The following is a 24,841-nucleotide window of genomic DNA, read 5'->3' on the forward strand; positions in this document are numbered from 1 at the left end:
AATGTTGAATTTAGGTTTGAGAGAGTATGCCATGAAAATGGAAGCAGGGCTTAGGTGCACCCCTGCGGTCCTAGTATTTGGAAGGCAGAAGCAGGAGGGTCAAAAGTTCAAGGCCAGCCTTGACTACATGAGATGCTATTTCAAAAAAAAACTGGTTGGGGAGGAGACAGAGAATGAATGTGAAGAAATCTATTGGGGGTGGGGCGTAATGGAATTCATGTGGGATTTAGGGGAGGGGAATCAGCAGAGTGGGGGCGGGTAGGAGATTAAGCCAAGAAGATGAATAAAAACAGTAAAATGACTGTAAACAAATGGAAAGGGGAAAATGAAACCTGTTACTATGCTAACTTAATCTTAAAACCCAGTTGCACGAGAACTGCCCCGGAGAATTGGCTTAGCTAACCAGATAGCGCAGGTGGGCAAAGCGAGCTGAGAGAAAGCAGAGCGGGGGCTTGGAAGGGGATCGCCAGACGTGAATTGCACCTTGCGAGTACTGTTAGTAAAATCTGTGTTTGTAAGTTTAGAACATTGCCTTAGGAGGTATCTTAAATTCCTGTGGCTTTTTAAAAACTGCCACCAAAACCTTCTCCTTAAGGCTGGCTTTCTGGTAAATAGAACCATCCTGTACTATGCCATAACCTCCTGCATATGGAATGTGTGTCACTGAAACCACACTGAGTATAGAAAAAAGCTAGACTCTAGGGGGAAGTTCAAGTTTCAAAGTGGAACTCTAGGAAGAAACCCCTTCCTCCGAGCCACGAGGGGTGGCTCTGAAATGCATAATAATCTGGCTGCAAATGAGATGGGTTCCCATTGTGGGAAGTTTGCCTGCTTCTCCAGATTTTAATCTAGGTGGCTGCTTCTCAGAAGGTCTGGCCTGAGCCTCCTGCGTGGCAGACAGGACAAACAGAACCTAGCTGGCCAACTTCTGCTTCCCATCTGGATTGGTTTCTGTTTGCGGCAGATGCTCTAGATTAGCCCAGTGACACTCTTAACCACAGCCCTAGTATGCTCATTTGAATGAGGCTCACTCCTTGGGCAGAAGGTCGTGTTGTCGACACAATTACTGAGGTTGTGTGCTAGGGCACCATTAGTTCAGATCTGTGGTCCTTAGTCTTGGCAAAAAGAATCACTTGGGGACCTAGAACTCCCACAGTGTGCAGGCAATTGCCAGAGGATCTTGCAAGTGGGAGCCAGGTGGCAGTGGGCTTAAAACTCAGGTGGCTCCTGGGTACAGTCCATGCTGAAAACTGGTTTCAACCCACTTCCCGCCTTGTCGTCTTCCATTTGACTGCCTGGGTAGGTTTGACTTGGAGGTGTCAGCTGGACCTCGCTTACATCAACCTGGAAGATCTTTCCAGCTGATTTCCTGAAGTTTGTACACTTGTTCCATTTCTCTCCCCAAAACCTTTTGAAGGAAATAATAGATATAAAAATAGGAATAAGTACATTTGCACGGACAAATAAACACATACTCAGTGTTACACCTGTATGTTTCTATATAAATTGGAAGCTAGACAAAGTGTCATATAATGAGCTTCCATTAGTTTTCTGCTTCCATTAGTTTTCACTCTGTCTTCTTCCTTCTCCCCTCAAGATGGCACTTTGCCCAAATTTACTTTTCTCCAGAGAAGTTGCTGGAGGTCCTGTGGCCTCTATTCGCCTTGGTTCTCCAGTCGTCTATAAATAGTTGCCAGGTATGATCTCCTCCATCTGTTGCCTCTGGTCTTCCTGTGAGACCGAATGCCCACAGCCTTTAGGCGAATGTTCCCTCCCCTCCCACCAGGCGCTGTGGTACCCAAGGCTCCGTGTGTGTCCTTGCTCTTTTCACATGAAGCTTTTTTGTCTGGAGGGCTCTTCACACTCCAATTAATACTTGACACCACAACACTTCATGTGCTGAAATGCTCCAGGGGTTCCTGTGTTGCCTTCATACCTGTTTCTGCATGTTTGCAAAGCCATCTGTTGCAATCTGAAAGGAGGGCCGGCCTCCTGCATCCTGGGTGCCCCTGGTTTTCTTCTCCCAGTAGCTTGACATTGTATGCCTCATAATGAGATCTAGAACCAAAATAACAAGCACTGGCCCCTAAAAACAGAGTGCTTTTGATTTCCCCTCAAGCTTGTATTGAAAGTAATGTAATGTGACGCCGGATCTTGCAAGGATGAAGCAAGGCATTGCTCTTGAAACCAAAACTGCTCAGAAATTAACACTGATTACTTTTTGGTGCAAGAACACTGAGGCCTCCACCACTTACTGCCTGTGGGGTCTTTCCAAATCTAATAAACAACTGTCATCTTCGCTTTAAAGCTGAAGACAGCAGTACCACCCTCTCGGGGAAGAAGTGAGTTAATGTGCAGAACAATCCCAGACAGAATGGAGTATGAAGCGTTCATTATAAAGGACTAATACTGCGTCACCGTGCAAAGATGGGCCTCCGGCAACACGCTGAGTTCCTCCCTTAAGCAAGGTCCTCCCTAAAACTGGTGAGCTCAGTGCAGTGAGGCCATTGGAATGCGATGCTTATTCAGCACTAATGGTAGCTGTGTGATCTCACTGTCCCAGGTGAGGCGGGGATAAAAGGCGCAGCTTCTCACCTGGCACAATGTTGCCCAGGGTTCCATTACAAGATCACTCTGTACTAGTCTGTGCGGTGCTTAGGCTGAGTTGCTCTGTTGAGTCAGGTACTAATGTGCGCGCCTCTTGGTTCGTTTTCACTTTACTTTTATCTTGCACAAAGTGATTTTACTGTTTTAAGTTCTTTCTTAAAATATTATTGCTACAGAAGTTAATTTGGTTTAAGCTGTGAAGACAGACATCATTCCCTTTGACTGTGAGGACAGGCTTCCCTCTGTGGGGGAGACAGGAGGCTGTGTAGCTCACCTTCCTCTAGGCTTTCAGGAGAAGCAGGAGGTAATTTGGCCTTTTCAAACAAAGTACCCATATGATGCAGAATACATCAGTAAATGATTCTGTTCTCAAAGTCACCATAAGGAGCTTCCTTAGGTTGCAAACACCCATCCTGGCAGTATGGGTGCAGGAGCTAGAGATATATTTCTCTCCCTTAGGAAATGGTATGTGCAAGCCAGGCTTGGTTGTAATTTAGGTTTTATATCTCATTTTAAAAAAATAACAACTTAGTGAAGTTAAGAATGCATTGCCTCCTTAAATGACTTGGATTCTCTGAATAGTTTCTTCAGTGTTTACATTCACTAGCCAGTGTGGTGATTGATGAAGCAAATTTGCTTCATGATACTTTTGAAGTATTAAAATGTATTACTCTTCAATAACAGTATATTATTATGTATTTAGATATTCAGCATTATGAATAATCCAGAATTTTTTTTTCTGACAGTGCTGTTATACTTTCAAGCCCCCATGTGAAGATACGTTCTTTTTATGTATCCAGTGTTCCATAAGGGACTGTGTAAAACACAGGCACCATTAAGAACCAAATGAAAGTAGAAGAGATGGCTCTGCCATTGGAAGAAATTATTCAAAGAAATTGAGAAACAGGAGAGGAAGGTGTTTCCATCTAGGAGATTTGTAAGATTCGAATGACTTTAGATAGCAAAACTGTGTAAGAATATAGCCCAGTGAAGCCTCCCAGGGCAAAACCCCGCTTTAGCATTTCATGTTCAATCTCCGCGGACCTCCTGCTCCCAAAGTTAAAGTCACGGGTTCTATTTCAACTTACTTCCAAGTAGAGCGCAAGTGATTTTCTTTCTCCTGTCCCTTAGCTCCTGAAATAATGACTCATGAGACTCAAGATAATTGCTTACAAATACCTAGACCATATAGCTAGGCTACTCTCTGACTAGCGTATAATTTAAAATAACCCATGATTCTAATGTATGCTTTGCATGTGGCTGGTTACCTGAGCTCAGGCACCGTGCATCTATGTCCCCTACATCTTGCCGGCTGAATCTTGCACACCTAGCTCTATCCCTTCTGCCTGCCAGATGTCCCACCCCTGTTTCCTGCCTCAGCCATAGGCTGTAGGATTTTTAATTGACAGATGTGCCATCCATACAAGACACAATTCCCTTCTACAATTCCCCTTTTTAGTCTAGTAAAAGGCTTTCTCTTCTAATAGTAAACTAATATACATAAAAACAATTATGAAAACTATTAGGTAAGATTTACATTGATAATGTCTAGTCTTATATATTTGGAAACTTAGGAGAAAGTATTCTGTCATCTATCTTGTCTTGATGAGTTTAGAGTTCTGTACCTAAGTCATTTTCTATCATGATTTGCATTACCAATCTAAAAATATCTTCTTATATCCTAAGTGATTAAGCTTAGTTGTAAGACTGTAACTATTTAGTCTTCGACCCCATCAGAGACTGGAGAAGGAAATAATTATTGCCTAGGTATGTAGGAAGTACAAGCATGGAGCGTCCAAAATAGAGAAATGACAGACAGTTTGCTGCATGGACAGTCACCCAAAATTCCTTTAAACACTGGAGCATCAATCTTTAGCCTTCTGGCCCTGTATATCTGGCAGACAGTTTTGTGAAGCAGGAACTATGAAGGGTTTGCCTGTCCTGTCTTGGAACAGCTTGGCAGTTGCCTTCCTGGCATTCAGGTTTTGCCTGTTTCTGACAGCGCTCTGTCTGTAGTTGAGTAGGGGTATTCTCCTTTTTTCCCAGTGACTAGCTTGCCACATTAAGCCATCTCTTAATGGAGATTCTTCAGTGCCTATCATCTTCTTCGAAGTAGGCTGGGGGTGCCACCAGGAGCTGACATCAAAGAATCCTTACAATAATAAAAACATCTTTAAATGTCATATTCTGTAGGGCTCTGAGGTTTTGGCAGACCATCTACCCATTTACATAGTTTTTAAGCATTATCTGTCGTAAATCTGAATAAGTAAATGTTACTTGTTTCTAGTTATTTATATCTGTTAAGCCTAGGATATATATTTCTAGTGACTGACGTGACAATGAATTTGATTGACTATTAAGTTGCATTACTTAATTATCCTAAATGGTATGTAATAGCAGCTTTTAAAACAAATGGAAGTAAATACTGTATTTTTAAACAGGTTGCAAAGGTCCAATAACTTATATAAGGTTAGAAACATCTATACCTAAGTGCATAAAAATTAACCTAAAATTTGTATCAATATATAAAATTCTATATCAATATATAAAAAAAGCCATATTTCTGTATCAGTATATAAAATTCTATACCAATGTATCAAAATATTGAAAATAGCAATACTTCTATAGTTAAAAAACAGATTCAATAATCTACCCTTCTATTTATTCCTATATGATATTTTGATATTCTCCCTTTTTCTTCTTGGCCCCTTTCCCCTTACCTAAGAAAGAAAGAAAGTTAGAAAAAAAGAAAAGGAAAAAGAAAAATCCCTAAGTCTATGCTCTTGTACCTTATTTTTTCCTGATCAAGACCATTAATAACTTGTAACCAAACCCTTTATAACGATAAGTATCCATTAGAACAGCCAAAACTAAGGGAATGGGACCTTGTTCTTCCTTGAGATTGCTTCCTACTTACTTGGGGCACAGGATACCTTTCGGGGGCACCCAAGAGAAATTTGGAAAACAGTTAAACAAGCTAGCGGTAACATTTGTTGTCCAGTCTCTAAGTGCTGAGAAAATACAGGCTTAAATGAAGTCGTGTTGGAACAGTCTGTGATTCTGGACCAGCTGGGATCAGCAACTTTCTTTGAAGCTGTCCTGGAAGCAAGCTTTAATGGTACAGCAACTGAAGCAGCCTGAGGGTTGATGAGCAAGTCCCACATTTACCTGCTGCTCAGTCAGGAGGGCACAGAGGGGAGGAATATGACCCCACCCATCAAACAACAAAGAACATCTAAACCTTTTATGTAATTACAGCCACGCAGTTGTGAAGGTGCCACAGGATACATTGTCAGGCATGAGAGAAAGGGAGTCTTCAGAACAGTTTGGAAAGATATAAGGGATATGTAAAATATCAGAAGAAAGGGCAAAAAGCTACTCCAAATTCTGCAAATGGTCCAGAATAGTACTTGAGGCGTGTTGCTCAGACAGCTATGAATGGAGTATTTCAAACCACTATCAAGGACTGTTTGCTTCACAAAGCATTCAGGCCTAAGGGTAGAGCTCAGAGGTAAGCCTCTTATTTAGCATGTACAGGCCGATTTGATCCCAGCAACCAGCCAAATAGTAAACAACTACTTAAAAAAAAAATAAAAAATATTACAGGGCTGGCTTAGTGGTTAAGAGCACTGGCTGCTCTCGAGGATGATTTACTGCCCAGCCCCCACGTGGCCGCTCATGACTGCCTGTAATTCCAGTTCCAGTGGATCTGACATTTCCTCTGGTTTCTGGGGGTACCAGGCACGCGTGTGGTGCACATACATATAGCAAGGCAAAATGCTTGTGCACATTAAGTAAAAGTAAATAAATCTTAAAAATCTTGGAGTGTGTGTGTGTGTGTCTGTCTGTCTGTCTGTCTGTCTGTGTTGATGTCTGTGTCTATGCATTTGTAGACGTGATATGTGGTCTGAAGACCATCTAAGGTATTTCTCCTCAACTTCCACCTGTTTGAGTCAGGGTCTCTTGTTTTGTTTGGCTTTCTTTCCTTCTGCATATACAAGGCTCTCTGGCCCATAAACTTCCAGTGATTCGTGATTCCCCTGCCTCCATGTATGTCCGTGTGTGTGTTGGGCTTGAAGACGTGCACTCCCATGTCTGCCTTTACATGGATTCCGGGAATTCTGACTCACATCCTCACACTTGCATGGCAGATGCTTTACACACTACCTACCTTTACATACATCTACCTACCTCCTCAGCAACCCAAACCACTTCTCACTTCTGCTTATAGAAGTACCTGTCTGGAAATACATTCCCAAACATATTTCAGTACCTCAGTATTTCTAAAATAAACAACCGTTGGTTATGTAAGCACCTGTCCCTTTGTTTATAAGCGAGATCTTGTTTCAGTGAGCTGGTAAAGCCATTCTCTGGACACTAAAGGGACTAGTTTCAAGGGTGGTGGGGTGTGGGCAGAAGGCAGCGTTTCCTATAGGCGTCTGTACAAACAGATGCCAGGTAGTTAGGAGAAAAGACAGTTTGATTTCCTCACTACAACTGCATGTGTCTGGAACCCTTTCCAAAGCTCTTCAAAGATTTAGTTGACTTAACATTCAGCCAATTTGCCTTACGATAGAAAGTGTAAGAGTAAAATTAAGGCGTTTTAAAATGAAGTTTGCCAAATAAAATTTACAAGGCGTAGAAGGTGGATGTGAAAGCTGAAAGGACTTTGGAGATAAAGCAGCCCGGTAGGTGCTTGTCAACCTACTCATCTTCCTGAGGAGCTCTTTCTTCTCACATAGGCCCACCTAAAGCCGTGATGGCTTTAGCTCAGTCAAACCAAAGAGAAAAAGTGCTTATTAAACACAAACGGTGAACGGACTGGTTTGGTAGTAATAGCCAGTTTATGGGAATTAAACGAATGCTTCATATCTTGCGTTTATTGAAAGCAGTTATTGTATCCAGAATAAGCACCTGAGCTTTTGAGGGAATCCTACGTACATTTGTCTCTTCTCTTACAGTTCAACTCTTTAAGGCTCTTTATGTCCTGGTTGTCTGCTAACAATTTCACTTGTGGATGGGTCTCCCTGTTGCTTTGACTGATTGAAAACAACAGAGCGCCAGATTCATCCTGCTGGTTCTATCACTTGGCCTTTCTGTCAGGCACAGCTTCTTCTAGGATCTTGGAGAACTGTGTGTTTGTTTTTCTTTCATCAGAATTGGTTCTAGTTGTCAAACCATTCAGGGTTTGCAGTTTACTATACAAACTTGGGTGTACTGTTTTGTTTCACTTTTCATCTTTGAGGCAGGGTCTCTCACTGCAGGCCAGGCTGCTCTCATACTCACAGACAGACCTGCCTTGGCTTCCCAGGTGCTAGAACGACAGGTGCAGGCTCCCTCCGCACCCACCCTCTCCACCCGTCACATACTTTTTGCCTTCTCATGAAAAACATGCTATCTTCAATTTGACCTTCCTGCACCCTACCACAAAATTACACGCTGGAGTTTCTAAATGAGACAGTGGGTTTGCTTTATGATAATAGGAGTGTGTGTGTGTGTGTGTGTGTGTGTGTGTGTGTGTGTGTGTGTACTCTGTATTTCCTTTAATATAGAGAAAACTAGACTACTTACCTCTAAATGACAGAAATTATTTATTTGCTAATACTTTAAGCTTACCATTGGATTCTCAATGAGAGATCATTTATAAAAATAAAAGAGGATTTGATAGGTCTAGTCTGAAGTATCCCAATCCCAACTAGATGACCATCATTTTAAAAGTATTACTATCTTGAGACATTATATGAGTAACTAGTATCCATTCTACTCAGTGAAGGTTATGACCATTGACATGTAGACCTTTGGCTGCAATTTAGGCTATGGGAGGCCTTTGCAATCATCTAACTTTGAGTAGATATCCCTGGATATGTGGGCAGGCATGACCTGCTCTATTGTAAACCTCAACAACAAAAACTAAGATTTCTTGGGAAAGGAATTCTGTCTCAAAACTGCAGTGGAAAAGCCTGGACCTGCAAGCTGCAGTGGTTCACAGTTGAGAGACTCAAAACATCTTTGTACCTATATTACACATTTATTATATGTTGAACCAGAGATACTTGTGTTTCTGCCTGTCTGGGCTGATATACCGGCCCTCAGAAAGTCAAGTTTTCCCCAAGGTTTATGTAAACATTTAAATTATTTTTTTAATTAATTTATTTATTTATTACTATTTTTACATTATTCTGCCTTCATGTATACTTATACACCAGAAGAGGACATGAGATCTCATTATAGATGGTTGTGAGCCACCATCTGGTTGCTGGGAATTGAACTCAGGACCTTTGGAAGAACAGCCAGTACTCTTAACCTGAGAGCCAGCTCCCCAGCCCCTTAAATTATTTTTTAAGTGATGAATTTTGAAAATACATTTTGTCTGATTTGTGAGGTTAAGGAAAGAACATTAAACCTTTTTCTGGAGATTGAACCTGGGTCTCGCTTCAGCTCCCGCCCTTAAGTCTGTCTTACATCTTAGAAGAAAATAGCTCCCCTGTGGCTTGTTTTGATTTTGGAGCGTTTTAAGGAGAAAGATTGGGAAGGGTTATAAAGCAGCAAAGGTCGGGACTGAGGGGACATCACAGCACAGTCTGAATGAATGTTGAATGCTTTGTGTGCCAGCTCTTCACTGATCTAAAGACAGAGCGACCACTGTCCTCAAAATGCCCATCAATAATACAGTAGATTGGTTCGCTAATGTTTCGTATTGCTCTTCACCCCTCAACCTTTAGATTCATCTCAACTCGCATAGTCACAGTGAACCACCCATAACAGATTGTCTCTTTGCGGGACGAGCTGAACATCTTCCTCCTTTTTTCATGTTGAGTAAGGGAATGGGGGTGTCCTTGCAGCACGGTGCTGAAGCCAGCACAGCACAGCAGCATCCTTAACAGAGGAGAGCGTTCCATCCTTTGTTCTATGAGTTAGCACTAGAGCCCATATCTCTGGGACTGTTGGTGGAGTACGTAGCGCAGTCCAGCTCTAGCCCCTTACTAAACGAAACCAGGTGAGGTTCATTTTTATGGGGAGGTGCAGAAATTTATGGCAACAAAGGAAAGGCTTATCTGAGTCTTAGTTTTTTTTGCCCATTTCCCCCTGGGTATATTAGCTGTACTTTCCATCTTCACCAGTTGGGAAACACAGATCAGAAAAAGGCCCTAAAAGCCCAGCCCTTCCACAGCACCCCAGGTCAGCACGTGTGCACGGCTGCCCACAGCGATAAAAAATACAGCTTGTTACATTCCGTCAGCCTCCAGCCACTGGTCTTGGTTCTGTCTCCCAGGACTACATCAGAAGTAGGAATTCTGCCAGGCATAGTGGCGTGCCTATAATCCTGGAACTGTAGGTGTAAACCAAGAGCATAATGAGCTCATGATCCAGCCTGAGCTACGTAGTTAAACACATAACAGCCTGGGCTATGAAAAGGGGGGGGGGTAGCAATTCCTCCACATGTTAACACTGATTCTGTTATCCCCGGATCTTCTGTGCTCAAAGAAGGAACTTGTGAACAAGCCGCACAGCGCTGCTCGTGAGCCTGCTTTCTTCTGAGTGTGCTGTCACTTAATGAAGGGTTTTTACCCCTCGTCACTCTATGCGCGCAGTGAGTCGGTTGGCCACCCACGTGCTATTGCGGCTCCATTTTACTGCCTGTCAGGTTGACCCCTTCTTTAATGATTTATTATTACTACTGCTATTGTTGTTATTGAATTATATGTGTATGTGTGCATTGGCACTTAAGTATGTGCCCGTGAGTGTGGGTGGAACAGAGTCCAGAAGAGGGCATCAGATTCCAGGGAGCTGGAGTTAGGCACTGGAGTGCTGGGAGTCAAACCTACCTGCTCTACAGAAGTAGTAGAAATTCTTAAGCACTGAGCCCCCACTCATCAGTGCCCCCCCAATTGGATGCCTGTTCCAGGAAGAGGTCACTATTAGAGGAGAGGCCCTTCCACACACAGTTCTTATCAAGTTCAGAAGTCCATGTGACGTGTGTTCCTAAAGTATCACTAATGAGAATCATGAGCAAGAGGGCAAGAAGCATTGTAGCATGCGCCTAGGTTAAAGTTTAATGCGGCATTTGATAATATCCCTAAGTTGCCTAGTGATCCTTAGGTGACAGGAAGGGTCAAAGAAAGCTTTAGTATACACCTTACAGCCATACACTTGGCCATGGCAGAACAGTCATGGGAAATGTGTTCCATTGGCACTGTGAAGGGCTCAGTGTTACAAAAGGCACTGCGGGGCTCTGGCACTTCTTGGCTGATGGCTTTGCCACTGCCAATGTAGTGTGTATGGGTTTCTCTCCTATGCCCAGGCATTCACAAAAGGTGGTCAAATAAAGAAGATCAAAGCAAAACCTGCCGTTTGATTTTCCTTTCAGAGGGTCAGCGTCTTTTTGTGCAGCGCCCTTTGTGTCTCTCAGAAGCTATAATGCTGCAGGAGGGCAGAGTCTCCCGCCTTTGTTACCACAGAAGGCGTCCTCGGAAACTGAGGGAGCCCCTTAACTTCAAGGATGGAAATGGCTGGCCCCTTTGTTCCTCGGAGGTGTCTTGATCCCATGTCAACCCATGCTAGCTTTGCTACTTTCAAGCCATGTGAGGTTTTAAACTTGCATTCAAGTGGGGATTTCTAAAGATTCCTGCTGGAAGTAAATTACGGCTTACCTCGAGGGGGGAATACATCAAATACTTTAAAACTTACTAAATTTGGTGGTTTTCAAGGATTAATCACCTCATTTAATAAGAAAAATATCAAAAAGAATTTTGATACTTCTGAGCTCTACTGAAAAGTAAACAACACAGACACACACACACAGAACTTATAATTTACCAGCGGCAGCCACTCAACCCAATGGAGATAATTTCTGTTTTTAAGCACAGTCCTTGAATAGTTCAATTTAGGCTTTCTGCCTGTGTAACACAGTTTTATGAAGCTCAGTAGGCTTTTAGAAAGGAAAGCCGTAGGTATCTTCTCACTGATTAGGGAGATTTCCGTCCACTCATGGGCTCTGTTATGTTCTAATTATCTGCTCACAGCATCGATGTGAACATCACGTGGCTGTGCTTGCACACACGGCTGGCTGCACATGCTCAGCCCCTGTATAGCATTGCTGCAGCCTTGTCCACGTCGTGAGCCGCCTTCTCTGAGCATCAGCAGGCAGGCTCTGTTCCATGTTCTTCCACCTGAGGATTTGGAGCACGGCCATCGGTGCCAGGGCAGCCAGCCGGGAAGGGAGAACAGTGTAGCGGAATTCACAGCGCCACTGTGCTTACTCTGTTGGAGACAGAGCCTCACTGTCTGGCCCAGGCTGCTCTCGATGCTCAGATCCTTCTGTCCCAGCCTCCCAAGTGCTGGGATTGTAGGCTCTTGCCAGCATACCTAGCTCTGTTTTGTTTTAAACCTTTGAGCATATATCTTACGATTATTGCTTTTTTTTTTCTTTCTGAATAGTGCTGGTGTAAGTTGTAAAATCTACCCCATTTCAGTGTTTCATTTGCCTCAAGTTTATACAAAGCCTTTACTACTGCACTGTTTTAACAATTTCAAGAAAGCAACGGCCCACATGCTCTCCTCCCCTCCCCCCAGGACTGACGTAAGACTCTGTGTGCAGGTGGCGTGCAGGGATAGTCACAGGACAGTGAATCGGAGCAGGATGAGGTAGCGCACTCCTGTGGCTCACCATCGCATGCACCCTGGGCGCCTGGTGCAGGAGGATTCGGAGTTCCAACTCATGCTCATTGGAAGAGCCATGCCAGCCTCAGCTACACAGCCAGATCCCATCTCTAATTAATGGCTTAAAAGGGAGTTAGCCAAGGAGGAGTTTCAGGCCTTCAGATTGGGGCCCGTTTTACTCCAAGGAATATTTAAATTTAAGGTCTTGCCATCCCCTTCTCATATTTGCCTTCATCGAGAACCAAAGTATGAAAGCCAAGGGAGTTGGCATGAAGATGGTAGTTACCTTGTGCCCCTGAGGGGTCCAGTTCTGAAGCTGCAGGAACAAGCTGCTCTGTCCATTCAGGATTGCACTGGAACACTTAAGAAACTGATCCCAGGCTGGAGAGACGACTCACCAGACAAAATGCTCATTGTACAAGCATGAGGACCTCGGTTCAGAGCCCCAACATCCACATGAAAGCTGGCCATGGCAGCCCGTGTCCTTAACCTCGTTAGTGAGAGGATAGAGACAGGCAGATCCCGGGAGCCGCTGCCCAGCCAGTTTAACTGAAATGCTGAGTTCCGGGTTCGGTGAAACCCTGCCTCAAAAGTAAGGTGGACGGCGATTGGAGAAGGCAGTTTCCTGTCAACCTCCAGTCTCCACATGCACTTGCACGTGTAAGCATATGCTTCCACCACACACCCACGTGCTCACAAAGGGAAACTGATATAAAATGTATGTCTGTGTGAAATGAAGAGAGCTCGAGCCTCAGAATTGTGTAAGAGCAAGCTCCCATATCAGAGATTGATGGGAACATTTAAGAAATTGATCTCACGCTGGCGTGGGTGGTGACTCAGCAGTAGGATGCGTACTTCATGGGCAGGAAAGGGAAGCTCGAAGTTATCATTATCCGAGGTCAGGCTGCCTCCCTGTGACTGACCACAGCTGTGGCTGTGACAGACCTGGCTGGTGTCAGAGTCAGGATTCACCAGGCCCCAGGAGAGAAGCATCTTGCCTCCTGGGCAGCTGTCGTGGGTTTAATTCTGACTCAGTGACCCAGCTGGCTCTCTGAGTTGGGACTCTCTATGCCCATTTCCTGTCAGGCAGGCAGTGGTGGCATTTCTAGTGAGCCCAGCACAGCCTGTGCTCTAGTGAAGCTGAGTGTTCCAGTCAGTGGGCTCTGGCTTTGTCCTTTGACTTGGACTCATGGTCTCTTTGTAGGTGTCTTCCGGCACCCCTCAGTCAGGCTTTCGTGTAAAGGTAAAGGTTGCCAGGGATTGCTTATAATGTTGAAAACAAAAGACTTCACTTAGGTGATTTTCACACATTGGTATGAATCAGATCTCATGACCTCTCAGGCTAGAGAGTGAAGAATCCACTCTTGTTGGATGCTATCCCCCGATGTGGACACAAAAAGGAAAGCCACTAATCAGTTGGACATGGTGGGTAATAGCTTGGTTCCAGTGTCCAGCGGGACCCTGTGCCCTATCATTTCTTCCTTCTTGGTGAAGTTTGTTGTCTTATGTGGACAAATTAAACTCCACAGCTTTTGCTTTGCTGTTGTCCTTCATGCCTGAGAAGCATTCGAGACCTTGTGAACCCTCCGTGAAAGTACTGGAACCACATTCTACTCTTGAGTAAACATGTAGCGCATTGGTCAACACAGTTTTCCCTTGCATTTTACTAGTTTGAGATCTGAATGGGCATCAACTTAATTAAATCCCCAAACCTTTGAAGGGAAACATTATTGAGGATTTATTCATTCCAGCGGGATTTGCCAAGCCATTATACCCAGCAGTGGGCAGAGTGCAAGTTAAAAAAAAAAAAAAAAAAAAAAAAAAAAAAGTATTCTGAGAGAGTTTATAGGTGCACTGAAAACACTTTGAAAATGGAAAACAATGTACATCATGACAGACACCACCATGGCTGCACCTATACAGACAATGTCAGGAGGGTGAGGCAGCCTTGTCCCTTCCTTACTTAACAGACCACCCAGCGTGGCGAAGATGGAGAACCCTTCCTGTCTCACTCTCCCCTCTCCTTCCCGAAGAATTGGCTGCTGCTTGTGCAGGCAAAATTCTGTTTCTCCCCCTCCACCAAGCCTGCCCCTGTGCTCTGGCGTCCAGAGGAAGAGGGAGCTCCTGCCCGCTGCAACTAAGCCTGTGCTGGCGAGTTCCGGGGACTGTGCATCCCAGGGCAGCTGGAGCCGGAGCTGCTCCCAGCCTTCCGTGATTACGCTGTGTCAGGGTTGTCTGGGCAACTGTTCACAGCAGGCATCTTGTCATCTTTTGCCCTCTGCTGTATGCGGAATGTTTTGCTGTGCAGAAGCAAAGAGAAGACTGGGGAAAGCGCCACAGCAGGAAGGAGAAGCTGGGGTCTGATTGAACAGGTTAGGCAGTCCGAGGGAAGCATCTGAGCCAAAGACTTTATAGAGTCCTGGAATGGGTATGTGTGCGCGCGTGCGCTCTGTGCGTGCATGTGAGAGTGTTTACTCACCAGCGCATGTGCCTATTGGGGGGAGTGAGTGGGAGGGGGCTGCTGCTAGGTGAGGGGGAGCTGCAGGATCTCAGTTGCCAAGTAGCTGGTAGTATCTGTCAGCTGTTTGCACACTGTTTACCCATAGGGGATCCATTACAAGTGCTCAAATGAACCTGCAGCCTAGGAACTAGCAGCTTCCCGGGAGCTGCAATTACATAAGCATATATATTTAATATAATTGTTGGACAAGTAGCAGCGGTATGCCTGGATCAGCTGCAGCTCTCCGACAAGAGAGACTGAAGAAGACCCATGCAAGGACAATTCCCCTTGGTCTATTCACCATTAATGAGGAAGATGAGCTGCAAAAGAATGGAAATTCCAGAAGACCCAAAGGTATGCATTAGCCTTACTCTTTCACTGGAGCCGGATCCAGCACTGTTTTTCCACTGCTTAGAGCACAGGTTCCGAACGGTACTCACAGCGCCTGCTTCTCAGAGGCTTCACAACCTGACACAGCTTGCTGGTCGTGTTTCCACACTCGTAGGTGCAGTATGTTGAATTGGAAATAACTTTTATAGATGTAGTCTCTTGCAAGTCAGTTACTTTTTAAGACCTAAACTGTTTTCCTAGTATAAATGTCTTCAATGTCTACTCCTTCGCTTAATCAGGGACCAGAGACTCCTGGCCTGATCCAGGGGAAGAAACCTGACTTTGAGGGGTTTAAAGGAACAACACCCTCACTTTCCTGTAGGCACATCAGGTCATTTTCATTTCCTTCAGCGAAATGAGCTTATCTGCAGAAAGCATGGATTAGGTGAAGTGGTTTTTAAAAAAGATGGGCAGAGGATAAGGTTGCTTCTGGGTCTCCTTTACTGAAACGCTGAGGGAGAAGGAAAGAAATGCAAACTTCCACAGCCAACTGCAGAGGGCAGAGCCGGGGAGAAGGGAGAGCGCTGTGAGTCTAATAGCACACAGCTGCCGCTGAGCTATGTAGCAGCTCAGACGGGTACAGAAGACGGACAGACGTCTGAGTCTTGCAGTGTTTTCTCCTGCTGATGACACACAGCAGCTGGTCAGGCTTGAGCCCCTAGTACCTTTCCATCGAGGGTGTTGTCTCGTAACCACTCTCATGCATTTTTGAAGAAGGGCTTTCAGGCTTGCACTCAAGTTTTCCAGCATCCTGATTCTTGTAGCTGTCTTCCTCGAAATATGCAAGCTGTTCTCTCTAGCAGAGGAGGTACCAATCTCGTTACTTTTATGAGCTGATTGGGTTTCAGCTAGTATCCTGTCACTGACATTATCAAAATGTCCATAGTGTGGCTCGGGGCACCAGCCCAGCATGGCAGCCTCAGATGATTTAAGCAGAGCCCGCCAGCCACTATTGCTGTGTGTTCCTGCTTCTCAAGTGAGTCATGTCTCGTTTGCACTGTCGGCTTTAAACCCAAAAGTATGGTTTGCTTTCCGTTTTAAAAAGAATCTCATCACCGTAGTTGAATCCCGTTCTTTGCCGGGGCTTCTGTCTGAAGACCACATGACAGCAGAAATTCAGTCGCTGCTGTTGAGGGAAGGTGCCTCTTCATCCACCCGCTTGTGAGTTGACCGCTGAGTCTTTGCTGCTCCCAGCAAAAACACTCGAAGTGGTCAGCAGCAGACCATGCAGCCTCCCAGGGGTCGGGAACTGGGAGCTAATGCAGATGACGAATTTGAGAGGTGTACTTGTTAAAAGGTTTTGGATCCCTGTCTCTTGCCTTGCGTGCCCTGAAGTGATCACTTAGGATAGCTACCCACTTTGTTCTTGGTAGTTTTCATGACTTTTGCTTCCTGGCTCTTTCTTTTGTTTGTTCTGTTTTGATTTTTTTTTTTAACTTCCCTTCCAAATAAGAGCTGCCCTTGCATATTTTATTTAAAAGAAAAGGAGAAAGGGGCAAGTCAGTACTCTAAAAATGTTTGGGGTTGTTTGTTTGTTTGTTTGTTTTTAGCAATTTATGCACCAAGAGTCTTAAATCAAGGAGTTCCTGATCCTCTGCCATTTATTGCTTTTTATGTCTGCGTGCTCGCGCGCGCGCACACACACACACACACAGGCACAGGCACACACACACACAGGCACACACACACACACACAGGCACACACACACACAGGCACACACACACACACACACACGCACACACAGGCACACACACACACAGGCACACACACACACAATGGTGAAGAATGATGTGGGGGTGCGTGGGAAGGATTTCATTCTAATAGAGGTGACCAGAGTTTCTTTACATTCCTATGTGTCTGTCATTTGTGACTCAGGCAACACAACGGGCCAAGGAACAGTTCTGGGTATCTCTCTCTGGTTAGGCTTAATGGTAAAAGTGCTTTGGCTTTGGTTCTCAGCTCTCTTCAGGCATCTGACTGTCAGAAACTGGCAGCAGCATTTCATCTCTGCACTGTCCAGTGTGATAGCCTTTAGACACGTGTGGCTACAGAGCCTTTGAAATAGAACTAGAACAACCGAGAAAGTGATCTATGGTTTTTGGCCTGCTTAAATCCAAGTCGTCACATATGATTACTTTACTGGACAGCAAATTCTGGTCTGTAGAGCTGTGACATAGATTTGTATTGTCTCTGCCTCACCCGTTTTTACTTTGTACTAGTGCCAAACAGGGTTAGGCCTTGTGGTAGAAACAGGAGGAGAAGGAGTTCAGGGCCAGTCCCAGCTATATAGCAAATGTGAGATACAAGGCCTGGACTACTTAAAAAAATAAAAAATAAAAGTGGTGGCAGAGTACTTGCTCAGAAAGCATGAAGTCCCGAGTTCAGTTCCCAGCATAACATAAACTGGGTGTGGTGGCCCATGACTATAATCCACAGAATCTGTGGTTCAAGGTCATCTTTGGCTACATAGGGAGGGTGAAGCAAGCCGGGGGCTAAAAGAGTCCCTATCTCAAAAGAACAAAACCAACTTTAAAAAGCTACATCATGAAACCTAAAAACCTCTTCAGTGCATGGACAGGCAGTTCCTCCTTCCCTCCAGGTATTCCTTACATTTGCAGCTTTCAGTGGGGCTTCTCTTTTCAAAACAGAACCTGACGATTCAGGTTGTCTTTTATTTGTGACTATTAAGATAAGCAATCAAATTTGGTTTTCTTCCCATTCCTCAGCCTAATCAGCCAACCGTGTCTGAACCTGGTGCACAGTGCTGGTTTGCATACCTAATACCTTTATTTCTTTATTTATTTGTTTGTTTGTTTGTTTGTTTTTCTGTGATTCTCTGAGGTAAAGAACCTTGCTATCTGGATTCATTAAGCTGAGTGCTTCTGGCAAGGATTGCCCTGGGTTAGTGATGACTATACATACTGTCCAGTGACCTTCACCAGGCACTCACAGGAAGGGACCATGTGACTGTCATCTAGACTCCTAGACAGCGTGGCCTCAGATGAGTTTCTTGGTGGGTAGGACAGGTTAGCTAGCAGCCAAGATCGGTTCGTAAAGCGGCACGTCTGTGCCGTTGGCGTTGCAGCAGACATGCTTTGCATGCCTTGCTGCTGCTGACACGTAGCATTTGAACACTGGAGTAAGCAAGGCTCCTCCTGCTGCCTGTCTACCTTCAAAATGTTGAGTTTCTGCGTAAAGCTGACTCAGGCCTGCCCGAGCGAGGCTGTAGGCACTTCTGTAAGTAAATGCTTTTGCTGGGTTCCAAGGCATGCTTTCCGAGTTTTCCTAAGCGCTGAATGTTATTAAGTAATAAGACATTTTTCTCTCCAAGCCAACATCCATTAGATGTTTGCTGTGGCGTTGTTCATTTGGGGTGTTACAGAAATGCTGTGATGCAGAGATAATTGAGTATTTTTGCTCTCAGAAGTGTTAACTGTCTAGTAGAGGAAGACAAATATGCCCAATAATACAGGAGTCTAAGTTGAAATGAGGGAGCTTGGAAGAAAGGAGGAGGTTCCAGGAATGTGGATGAAGTGCGTACGATGAAGGTGTTCTCCTGCAGTTTTCAGACTGAAGCAGAAGGACCACAGGAGAGGCTTGAATTCTGTTCTGTCACAAACAGAATTCAATGGATGAGGTTGGGAAAACATCTGGAAACATACACAGGACCCAAGGCAGGACATAGGATGAATGGCAGAAAAGCTTCTTTAAAATGGTAACAAAACCTAGTTCTAAACACAGGGTTTACTGTGTCGCTTCCTGGTCACTTCCAGGCTCCAAGTGTACCAAAAGCATGACGGTTACAGTACACTGTGTAACTTCTCTTCTATAGTGGCTGCCCTACCATTTGTGAACCATCTAAAGAACTGTCATTTTTGACTTTATACTCCTGGGTTTTGTCTTTTTCCTTGTTTTGTTTGTTTGAAACAGTTTAGCCCAGGCTGGCCACAGACTCACTGTTGAGCTGAACATGACTGAATTCCTGAACTCCTCTTGATCCCCCTGTTACTATCTTCCATGTGCTGGGACCACAGGTGTGATCCCCCTGTTACTACTGTCCATGTGCTGGGATCACAGGTGTAACCCTCCTGTTACTACCTTCCAAGTGCCGGGATCACAGGTGAGTGCCACCACTCCTGGTTTGGCTTGGGTTTTATACAAACCTGATTGGCCTCCAGCTCTAGTATGAAGCTTATTTGGGAGACTTGTCTCTCTTTTGGAAAATTACCAGCCCCAGAAGATGAAGGACTGATCATCACTTAGCTGATCACCCTCCTGCCTTCATTCTTCCTCCCCCAGGCATCCTCCATGGCATGATAAAAGGCCTCTGTAACAAGCAGGTCTAACCACCTCACAGTCTTTGAAGATTCTCAGTGGTGGTACTCCAACTGGGGCCAACATCATAATTGAGATTTAGAGCCATATTTGATATATAGGTATTTTCATTTATCTGTTTTTATTTTTTTTTTAATAAGCCTCCATTTAGAGAGCCTTTTCACAATACTCTGGATTTTAGCTTCCCTTCTATCGTGGATTGCTTTCTAAAGCAACTTAAGGAGAAGAGGATTGATTTCTGATTATAGTTGCAGTCCATCATGAAGGAAAGTCAGAGCAGGAACTCAAGGCAAGAACTGAAGCAGAGACCATGGAGGAATGCTGCTTGCTGCCTTGCTACTCCTGGCTTGCTCAGTTTACTTTCTTATATACTCAGGACCACCTGCTCAGGGGTGTATCACCCACAGAGAGCTGGAGCATCCTTCATTAGTTGTTAATCAAGAAAATGCCCAGAGTTTCCCTACTGGCGAATCTGATGGAGGCCATTTTCTCAGTTGATATCTTGGCTCCTGTCAAGTTAATTAAAAACAACAAAATCTAACCACAATACCTGCAAAAATTGGAAGGCAGGCCACACCTGCCATTTCTTCTCTGCAGTAATTAGCAGGAGCTAATTGGCAGGTGCCATATGGAGGAGTCATTCTTCCAGTATTGCTCTTCTATAATAGAATGTGCGCCAACTGGTCTACCTCAGTTGCTACATTGCCATGACCATTTGTTTTTAAAGCCCCTGACCTAAAATAATAATAATAATAATAATAATAATAATAATAATAATAGTCACAAACTCCTTACCCTCGGACGTGAGTTTCCCTTATCATTGGTTCTTATCATTCTCTTCCATTTTATTCTTCAGATTCTGTGCTCTAGCTACACTTCTCTGCCCCATCATCCTCTGGGTCCTTCTCATGGTCTTCCCTCTGCTCTCTTCCCCTTTCTTCTTTGTCTGGATAATCTCATGGTTTGGAATCAGATCCGGTGAATTCCCCTCCAGACTTTCCTTCCTCACTGGGCTCCTCTAAAGATCACCCCGTCACTGCCATCTTCCCCACCCTGGTGCAGAAAGCCAACCCTTCCTTGTGCTTTCTAGCTTCCCGAGTCCTGAGCTTCTCTCCTGATGCTCATCTCAGAGTGAATACACCCGCACACCCCACCTGGCCCTTCTCAGGCTGGAAGCCTAAGGGCCTGAGTACCCCCTCTTTATTCTGTGTCTGGGCAGGGTGCTGAAGAAGGTAAATTTAGCATCAAAAATAGCTCCTAAAGTTTTGACAAATTCTAAGAAAGGTTGGGTGCATTAGAACTAACCTTCCCAGATAATTCTTGAGAGTGTGCCTGCTTTTAATCACATTACTCACTGCCTTTATATAATAATATCCCAGGATTTTGCTCCACTTTGCTGTTTCCTGATTCTGTTATTTTTCTCTGGTATAAAAGATGAATATATATGAATATATATATATATATATATATATATATATGTGTGTGTGTGTGTGTGTGTGTGTGTGTGTGTGTGTGTGTGTATGTATGTATGTATATTTGCCGAGTGTGACTACTTTGCTTATATCAAGGTTAATACTTTCTGTCTCTTTGTTCAGATTAAATTACGGCAAAATAAAATTTCCCCTTGAAAATCATGACTTGGTTCTGAAACACCTCTTTCCTGCCACCCCCATTGTTAAGCTGTGTTGACAAACCTTTGCCATATTCACTGTCGAAGGAGAGGCCCTACCGAGCAAGGTCTGCAGAAGGAATGGATCTGCCCTTTACTGTGTGTTCTGTTGGACAGGTGACGATCTAGCACGCTCAGTGTGTACCTGCTAAGTCTTGAGTCTTTGTTCCCAGAAGAGTCCTGGGTCGAGGCATGTGAGCACCACTCTGCTATCCTTCTCACAAATCCTATTTTTCTCATACTTCTCTCTTCCTTTGTTCTGTAGGACATGACCACTGTCTTTTACCAGAGCCCTTTCTTAGACGTGTCAGAACAAGGTACACAGTTTTAGTAGGAAAATGTAAGTCAGTGAGTCAGAAGTGAAGTGTATTCTGGAAGAACACTAACTTCAAAATTCCCAATTATAAGGAAGAACTGTTGATGTCAGGTTGATTGGCATAACTTTCATCTACTTAAGAGACCCTAACTATAATCTTTATTCAAAATATTGGTGTAAACATAAAAAGTATTGGAGCAAGGATGAGAATATTTGATCTACAGCTTTCCCTTTGTGGAGTCTCAAAACATTTGTAAAACAAATGAGTTGCGCTGTTTCCTAGGCATTCTGTGTTAGGGAAGAGGTCACTGAATGTTGCTGTATACAAGAGGACGTGCTCAGCCTGTTTATAATCAGTGTATTTTACAGTCAGATACTACATAAAATGAAATCTCCTGCAATAGAAAACTAACAGGCTCAAGTTAAATAGTTGATGTGTTTACAAGATGACTACTCAAATCATAGGAACCAAGCACAATTAAATACTGGCTTAGAAACGTCTGCTTGTAACTCGTAGGCATTATGTATTGGAAGAGTATGTTCTGCTTGAGCTGACTCTAATGTCTACTAATATCAGCGCATCACAGGTAACTTTAGTTTGATGTTTCTGAGTAGTATTCCAGGTAAATTGCCACCACCTTCATATTTCATTTTTTTTATTTGATTTTGTGGCTTTTGTTTGTTCACTAATTTGTTTATTTGGCCAGAATTTACATAGACCAGGCTATACTCAAATTTCTGGATATCTAGGAAGAGCCTCACTTATTTGGGGTATTTTCCATGTTAATTACCGAAGGCAAGTAATAACCCCACTGCTCCCTAGACTCAGACGCAGAGGCCTACAGTGTGTTACAGAAGAGTAGAGTGTACTGTATTGAAGCATTTACCAGAACGTTGTCTCTTGTATTCTGCCTACAGAGTTCAAGTCCTGTTTTTGAGGCTGTCATCCTAGCAAGAGTTTGTTAGTAAGAATATGAATATTTTTCTAGATTCCAGAGAACCTAAGTCCAGCATGGAGCTGATGTGGAGTATGGGATTGAAATGTTTAGGAGTATGGGTGAAGGAAAATGTTTAGTTTCAGTCTTTAGTATAAATGATTTGGGAGGATACAGTGATCCTAATTGAAAACCCTGGCTTTATTCAGTAGGAGTAAGGTATTGAAGTAGGAGAATTCAGCAACAACCCCCATCCTAAAACTACTTGGAAGAACACTACAGAAGCCAATGCCAGCTGTGCACAGTTATAGCAGAATTATCCCAGGAAGCAAACATTATCAAGAGAAGCTTTAGCCTGCGGCTGAAGAGTTGAGACCCTTGCCGACCCCTTGAAAGATCTTCTGAACATTGTAGCACAAACTCTGCTTCAAATGTACCATTGAAAGAAGCTTTCCATGTGGATAGTTGCCCTGATCCCCTATATAGAACTATGCAGTTGCAAGGCCCACCTTTCTCAGGGACAGAAGAGTCTGTGGCGGGAAAATGGGATGTCAGGAGTAGTTTAACCAGGCTGACAAGTACGGAGGGGCCACGGGTCCCAGTGAGCTACTGTTAGTAGAATCCGGGCCAGGTCTCTGCAGAAGACTGTGGCATAGCAGGACAAGTGCTGCATAGGCGGTGCCTTGTCCATCATCTCAGCCTTTCTCATCTGTGCTGTGAAATACATCATGCCCAGGTGTAGGTGAGAAGTAGAAAGACTTTATAAGTGCGTGACACACTTTTGTGCGCGTCCGTCTGGCAAGCTTTATTTTTAGTCATATGTGTATACACACACACACATGCCTCTGTGTATGTGCAAATGCGTGTGGGTTTCTGCAGAGGCCGGAAGTCAGCTCAAGTTAGAGTCTCAGGGCCACTGTGAGCTGCCTGAAGCTGCTGCTGGGACTTGAACTTGGGCCCCCTGCAAGAGCAGTCTATGCTCTTAACTGCTGAGCCATCTCTCCAGCCCTGTATTCACTTCTGACACATTCTGTTGATGGTTTTATAGTATTGCTACCATGCTGGACCATGCTTGCCTGTTCTACAACTTTGCTCAATGTCCTTATTTAGAGATGCCTCTCCTAGTTGAATTTGTGCTTTATGTTAACTTGTATGTAAATGAAAGTATCTAAAAATGCTGCCTCTTCTTCCTTCCTTCCTTCTTTCCTTCCTTCCTTCCTTCCTTCCTTCCTTCCTTCCTTCCTTCCTTCCTTCCTTCCTTCCTCTTTTTAAGACAAGATTTTGCTGTGTAGCCCTGGCTGCCCTGGAACTTGCAAAGTAGACCATGGTGGCTCTGAACTGAAAGACCCTCCAAAATGCTGAGATTCAGGCATGTGTTACCACACCCATCCCTGAGGCCCTCTTTAGTAATTTCCCTGCAGCTGCCCTGTGTGACTGGATCCTTGTCCTGTGTTTATTCACGTGGGTCAAAGTATTAGATGTCAGGCAGGTTACTCATGAAATACCCTGTAATTTTCTGTGTTTAATGGAAGAATAAATTAGTACATTAAGTCAGATCACCTCCCTCGCTGTTTCAAACAGTTCAGGGAGTGTACTTTTGATTCCTTAAAAATCAGTGACAAACTCTGGCCTTTCTTGCCCAGGGAACAATAGCAGTGGTTCATCCTGGAGTGTTCAGAGGAATTGTTTCTTAAACCGGCCAAGTCCCTGTTACTCTTGTGATGGTCTGTGCATGTCGCTGGATGGGAGAGTTCTAGGACTGTAGGTGGCAGCTCGGTAGCTTCCACAGTTAACACCCATCTTTATTTCAGAACTCTTGCTCTGTGCTACTCTTCTTTCTTTCATTAGTCAGCTGTAATAAGCACCCGATTAGGTGACTGCTGTCGTCAAGCGTGTACAAATCAGTCTTTGTATTCTGAAGCATCGGATCCTGGATGCCATCCTGCTTTCCTCACAGCTGCCTCCTCTGATGTATGTAGGCCCTCTTCTGCTCCTCCTCTTACATCCTACTATACCTAATCTGAAGGTCATTTCCATAAGGATGCTCCCACGGCAGGTCTCAGGTTTCGTGGATCATGAATTTGTCTCCTTTTGTCCCAGCCAAATTATAAATGACGGGCTTGTTTGCTGAGTCATTGTTGTGTCTCCTTCTTCAACTAGATCACGTTTGGAAAGGACATTCTGTGTTAAATTCACACTGTGCTCTCCAGCACCTTAACGCAGACACTTTACTGCCGTTGAGGCTCCTAAATATTAACTCTGTGAGCAGGTATCGCAAATAAGATTTTAAAATCGACAAGAACGTACCCAGCCGACTTTTACATTTCTCATCAATAGTTCTAGGACGCGTGGCCTTCGGTTTCCCAGTTGATACACACTCTTTTTCCATTACGGCCTTCAGGGAAATGCCTTCCCGAAAGCCAGTTCC

General features: G+C 44.2%; 1 protein-coding gene across 2 annotated transcripts in view; it reads left to right on the plus strand.

Annotated features, from left to right (window-relative positions):
- Map7 (microtubule associated protein 7) overlaps positions 1–24,841 on the plus strand; it is a 135,832-nt gene that overhangs the window by 8,219 nt on the left and 102,772 nt on the right. Inside the window, exon 1 of one of the 2 annotated variants that reach the window (XM_055599287.1) lies at positions 14,974–15,121. The exons of the other annotated variant lie outside the window; for it this stretch is intronic. Coding sequence (XP_055455262.1) covers positions 14,989–15,121 — 133 coding nt within the window. The 5' untranslated portion in view covers positions 14,974–14,988. Of the gene's footprint in view, positions 1–14,973; positions 15,122–24,841 lie in introns of those variants that run through there. 2 annotated transcript variants of the gene reach the window in all.

Source organism: Psammomys obesus, unplaced genomic scaffold (assembly GCF_907164565.1).
Source record: "Psammomys obesus unplaced genomic scaffold, mPsaObe1.curated_primary_1811, whole genome shotgun sequence".
Lineage (NCBI taxonomy): Eukaryota > Metazoa > Chordata > Mammalia > Rodentia > Muridae > Psammomys > Psammomys obesus.